The following is a 6,300-nucleotide window of genomic DNA, read 5'->3' as shown; positions in this document are numbered from 1 at the left end:
ATAACTACTCAACAGATTACCATGAAAAACTTCTTTTGCATTTTTGCAGAGTTTCTAGAAGAATATTTCATGGATCTAGATGAAAGAATCCAGTGTGTTTAGAGGACTGATGTGTGTGAAATTTGCTGCAGCTTGATTTAAGCTGTTGGGCCTTAGCAGAGGTATGAACTCCACTGAGCGTCATTATTACTCAATCTGCCCATTAAGCTCTGCAGATATTTGTTGTGGGCACAGATCGTGTACTTTAATCATTACTGTGTTTCCCACTGTGATGTATTTGTACTGTCGATCGATGTTATGTCATCATGTGGTTTGTCTATATGTGGTTCCTGCAGCACAATAGTACAGAAACCTTGAACCTTGAACCTAAAAAGGACTCGAAAGAATCTCACAATCTTTACAGTCGTCTGAGAAAAGACGTTTTCTAGCACAGAATAACTGGTAATACCTCAATGTTGGGTAATGCTCTGTAAGTTTTATAACTTAATGTAAAGGTAATGGTGCTCACTGATCAATAAATGTGTTTTAGTAACTATAATCAATAATTGAATCTTTCCTGTTGCGTCCTTTCAGCTGGATTCATCATCACAGCCTGCAGGAAGCTGTTGTGCAAACACGACGCCGTTGTTTTGACGATGGCGTCTGGAGGAAATTGAATTCTGGATTCTAGAAACTATTTATAAATTCCCAAACTCGGAGATGTAAACAGAAAACAGGTCCCCCCCCCGCTGAGCTGAGGACGCCCCGAGCCCGACGGAGAGTGAAGCCAGGCAGAGGTTTCCAAATGCAGAACAGCCTTTTTTAAGAAAACACACTCTAAAGCACTCACTGAGCAAATGTTAGCACGACTCAATGTTCCTCCGGCTGCACAGATTCCTCCGCGGGATGTGCACGAGTGACTGGGAGGATTATTTCAACTGACAGTGCATCTGCACCAGCGAAACGGCCACTGAGAAATAAGCTCATCATGCTGTGAGGGAAACTTAATAACCTGTCGGCCTCACTTAAACAGCAGCGGGTTTTGGTTTCAAATAAATCCTTTGTGAAATTTCAATTAGAGCATCAAAGCTGTGATCTGCCCTCGCAGGGACAGAGTTGTTAATGGAGGAGCCCGCTCGCCGCAGCCATGTTGACAGAGAGTTCAATAACACCATACTCGTCATTATGATTCCTTCCACACCGGCGGCTTTGAATAACTGGAAGAAGTCACACAAAGCAGGTATCCATGTTTTTGTAATACCTGTTGTCGCCACACGGGGCAGCAAAGAGTTACAAAATCAAAACAAAGGCCAAAAACCTTTTCTAGGAATTTTTTTTCTTGCAATTTAAAATCATACTCGCACCAAATCAGCTATAAAAAACTGTCTAATGTGAGGAGTAAAGACGGCGTCGTCCTTTCCTCGCTCTGTGGAATGACTTTCATGCTCAGCTGCTGTCCAATTTTATCTCCGGGTGTTGCTAGGCAACAGGAGCATCCTTATTACAAATGGTTTCTGGTAAATGGTGAGACCATGAATGAACTCAGTGCATCTCTAACGTATTATCAGCCGTACACACTGATGCCATGTGGGTCAGTGAAAGTGAAGGATGCCATGTAAATGGTCCATTAGGTCGTTGGAGCAGAGTCATCTCGGTGTTTGCTTCCACCTGGAGAATAAAAGAGACTAAGTCTGTTCAGCTTTATCGTAGGTGCAGTGATTTGTGAACTAAGATTTCTTGTAGTAGTTTTATTCCGCTTACAGACAGTTTCATTAGAAAATGGCTTGTATAGTCTCCTGTACTTCACAACATAGTAAAAGATGGAGAATATTCCTTATATACACATATAGTTTCCTGTATAAAAAGTACATGGATCACTCCGACATTTCACCGGGCTGATAACGTGAACATTTTGATTCTCCAATTTGACGCCAGGGGTCAAGAAAAGGTCAATAAAATAAAAACACAAATTAAATAGTCATCTCGTTTTCTACTGCAGGGACTCCCAGCTTGGGGCTGTTGTCCTCCACAGGGCATCTGTGTCATTACAGTACGGGGGACATAGAAACACAGTGGGGTGGCTCTGGAAATTACAAATCATGGTTTGATAATACACGTGTTGCTACAGCGAGGGCATCAAGATAAAAAATGTCCAAATTCTGCAATTTTGGAGGAATTTCTGGATCGAATGTGCAAATAAAAACAAAAAAATGAAGCAAGAGCAACCCTAAACATTGACGATTCATAGAAACCTTTATTAAAAAGGTGCAGCCATGGAACAAAGCAAAGACTATAACTATTGCTGCAGATCATTGGGCTGAATCCTAATCAACTGCCAGAGGAGGAAAGATGATAACTGCTCAGACCGGTGGCGAATTAAAACTCTTCCCTCGCTCATTTTTACTTTTTGAGTAATGAGTTTGTTGCTTCACATGAAACGGACCCATCACGCTCTGCAGAGAGATCTGTTGTGAGCACAAATTGTGTATTGATAAAAAAAAACAGCCAGCCAGCGTAGGACATATTATATGATCATGATAGATACATATCTCATAAATGGTGCAGCTAACTAGATTATATGGGGCCTGTCTGCAGAGCGGCTAATGGAAGCTGTGGCGTAGAGGGAATAAGACCTGTTAGCTGACTGTGTTTGCCTGAGATGCTAGCCCGCCAGGCCTTTTCACCACTGTTCTCGCAGAGATAAATCCCTGTTGCACTTAGTAGTCATCCATTTTTAATGCCACAGCCTCAGCTGGAGAGATGCATGAAGACAGGAGGGGGAGGAGGAGGGGGAGGGGGAGCAGAGAGGGAGGAACAGCCGAGGTGTGGATGACACCAGCCGGATGCTTCAGGCTAATGTATGTACAGTCGTCTAGATGTGTTTTTGTGCCGTATACGCAGCGTCAGCAGCAATTACGAACGTCTGATGTTGTTTTCTCTGGTGAGACGGGCCCTCACACAGAAAAGCCTTTCACAGACTCATCATAGTGACTCTATTCATTGTTTTCTTACCCGGCTGCAGTCTGCTATAAGCATGAGCCCCCAAAGCACAACTGTAGAAAAGCAGGGAGCAGCAGCAAAGCTTCCTGATTGTGTTTGGGCCCCAGTCGGCAGCAGCCGTTCCTCAGATGGCAGGCGGAGAGGCCAGGGAGGCCATTCAATCCAATTCAGTGCAAACATGATCTGTTTGAATGGTGCGGCAGAGGCCAAGATATTCTAGTGTGGGCAGAGCTGGAACAACCGTGGCACTGTGTTTGTCCTTCGGAGACAAATCCTCAACATGCAAGAGCAGCAGATCAGCTCAGTTTGTCCAAAAGCTCCCAAAAGGTTAAAGGGAAAGTTTTTTTTGTACAGACTGTGAAGTTAGTCTTAATGCAGGAGGGTTTAACAGCTGATCCACACACAGTCTGTGTTTTAGTTAATCAGAGAGGCCGTCAGTTAGCTTGGCCAATTAGGGAAAGCAGAGGCACCGCTGCAAATGTGTTTTTACTCGACTCCCCTGCTAGATTTCATCAGTCCATCTGCGAATCACTAAATCACTCAGTCGCTCTGTAACGTGAGACGCTCGCACGACTTCTGTGTTTAAAAGAGGCTCTTACATGTGGACTCAACACAAGAACACGACCACGTAGCTGCAAATATTTGATAAGTTTTTATTTCTCTAGTGAATTCATATGTTGTTATTCTGCACAGCAGCATACAGGAAAAATTGTGGTAAAATATAAATAACAAAGTTCAACAGTGTTTTATCTTTTTTTTCTCTTATTCATTTAATCCAAAGGAGAAAAAAACAACACCTCTGTTAAAAGTGGCAAATTTTTTCGTCAGCCTTTTTCAATATCCACTCGGTCGCACACTCCCAAGACTGTAACATCGAACAACTAAAACTTTCCAAAGTATGGGTGTCACCATTATTTACAGACAATCACCTTGTGGCGAGCAATGCTTATAGCTTCTTGGAAATTCACTTCCGTCATGTTAAAATGCAACAAAATGAAAATACAATTATGTTATACAAAGATCAAAAATACTATCAAAAAACCCTTATTATAAATGGCAGCACTATATCAATAAACTGCTGTTGACATTTTACATGTAAGTACAAAATCCTGTTGAGGTAGCGCCCTCTGAAGTCACTTGTAATGTTAAAATACTGAATAAACATCACTTTATGTACAATACAGCAAATCTCTCTTCGCTCTTCAATGCAATTGAATTCCTTTGGTAAACAAAACTGTCAGAAATGTGCAGTCCTGCAAGTGACACGTTCAATCATACATTCACAACATTTTTGCATCTTTTTTTTGGATTCTTTAGGGGGGAAAAAAGGAAAATAATGGGGTTAACAGGTTTGTTTTTTTGTTGTTGTTGTTGTTGTTTACTGACATTCATTTGTTCTTTCTCACCCCCCACACATTCAGCGTGACGGGGGGTAAAAGGGACTCGCTCCATTTTCATATTGTGAAGAGCAGACGTGCCCATGAGACTCTAAAGTGAAAACAACATCAGGGGCAAATCAAAAAAACAGAAAAAGGAAAGGAGATCCAGTGTGTTCGCCCCTTGTGTGCGAATGTAAACATAAAGAAAATGTAGTTATCTCTCCTCTCTGACCGCTTGTGAAGTCAGAAAACTTCCTCGTCACATAGGACTGGAAAAGAGGGTTTGGCTTTGCAACAACTGATTATAATGGTCCCCGGAGGATATGAGCCCTAAACAGAGGCCGCATTGTCTTTACCCTCCTTGTCTCCCCTGCCTCACAGATTGAATGTCAACTTTTAAAAGCAAGTTGGAAAATATGTTGTGGAGTTTTTCTGGGCAGGCAGATGGGACCAGAGAGTCTCCTCCTGCACCTCCTCTACAGCTCCCGGTCAGACAAGCACACAAGCTCTCACTGCTAATGACACATTCTTCAGCTTCTTTAATGGCAAACGTAACTTTGGTTTTCTAAGACGAGAAAGGAAAAATCGCAGCGAGCTTAGCTCACCGTACAAAAATACTTGGTAGAAATATGACATTCATCCCCTTTGCCAATGTCAGTGTGTTTCCCTACATGACCAAAATACTTTCTTTTTTAAAATGTATTCACACTTTGTGATTATTGATACATCGGTGTATTTATATGCACACGCTCAAATGACTACAAACTATAGAAAGAAAAAATAAAATCCAATGTATAAAGCATAAAATTATTCTATGTGGATAAATGAACTATAAAAATATAAGAGATCTTAGAGAAATAAAAGGATAAAATCAATATGTTTGTGAAACTGGGGTAAAGGCTAGAGCCGAAATTAAAAACAGTCATCTGGAAATTGTTCAGTGCAATTAAATTTACTTTTATAGTCTTGTCTTGTTTAGAATATTTTCATCCTCTTACCACCCACTGCCCTACCCCCCTTTAATGGTCGCTGGGATGGCTGGTCTTTGGACAGTGGACAGTATTTTATCGTGTGGGCATTGTCCCCGTTGGCACTGCACAGGGGGCAGGTATAAGCCCTCAGGATCGGGCACACGACCCGGCCGTCCGGGGTCTTCAGGACGTGGGAGCCGTACACCTCCTCTGGCGCTCCGTTATTTCGGCAGAAGACGCAGATTTTGGGCTCCTGCTTGCCCCTGGGCGCGGGTTTGCGCATCTTCCTCTCCACGCCGAACAGGTCGAACCCGGCGAAGCTGCCCCCGAAGCCCACGTCCCTCTCCGGCAGCTGCACGCCGAGCTGGCTCTGGAAGGGGCTGAGGATCGAGAAGCGCTCCTTCAGGTCCAGGATGGAGGCCGGCGGGGGGCTCCCGGACGGGCAGCAGCAGTCCAGGTGCCCGCCGTCCCCAACGCCGCCCGCGATTACGCACGGACACGGCGGGGAGTCGTCCAAGCCCAGGGTCGCCTTCAGGGACTCGGTGATGGAGTTGGGGTTCTGGGGCATGCTGAGCTTGTTGTTCTTCGTGACCAGCGTCGTCAGGCCGAGATAGTCGTTCCAGAAATTGAAGGTGTAGTCGTAGGGGCTGCGCGCGTTCAAGTAGTTGTGGTTGAGAAAATCCATGGTCGCTTCTGGTCGCTTTGTTGCCGTTGAGAGGTGGAAACAAACCAGTGTAATCCGTAAAGTCTTTGTAGCCAGAGTGCGTCTCCGGGAGAGGTTCATGTACAGCGGTGCGTTCTCCTGTGTTCCTCTTATGTTTGAGCGTTTCTGCAAACAGGCTTTCTGGTTATAAGGAGCAGGAGGGCGGGGCGCGCTCCCTTCAAATCCAAGTTTGTGATCAGGTTGAAAGCTGCAGGCGCCTTTTTCCCCACAACCACACATTTGTCTCCCTGTGGACATCAGTCATCGT

General features: G+C 44.2%; 1 protein-coding gene across 1 annotated transcript; it reads right to left on the bottom strand.

The window, feature by feature from the left end:
- Positions 1 to 3,618: 3,618 nt before the first annotated feature.
- On the bottom strand, positions 3,619 to 6,300 carry nanos1 (nanos homolog 1). The gene has a single exon (XM_035161862.2). The coding sequence runs from the start codon at positions 6,288 to 6,290 to the stop codon at positions 5,334 to 5,336; it is 957 nt and encodes a 318-aa protein (XP_035017753.1). The 5' UTR covers positions 6,291 to 6,300; the 3' UTR covers positions 3,619 to 5,333.

This window comes from Hippoglossus stenolepis, chromosome 7, assembly GCF_022539355.2.
Source record: "Hippoglossus stenolepis isolate QCI-W04-F060 chromosome 7, HSTE1.2, whole genome shotgun sequence".
Lineage (NCBI taxonomy): Eukaryota > Metazoa > Chordata > Actinopteri > Pleuronectiformes > Pleuronectidae > Hippoglossus > Hippoglossus stenolepis.
This window is presented reverse-complemented; position numbering and strand designations above follow the sequence as displayed.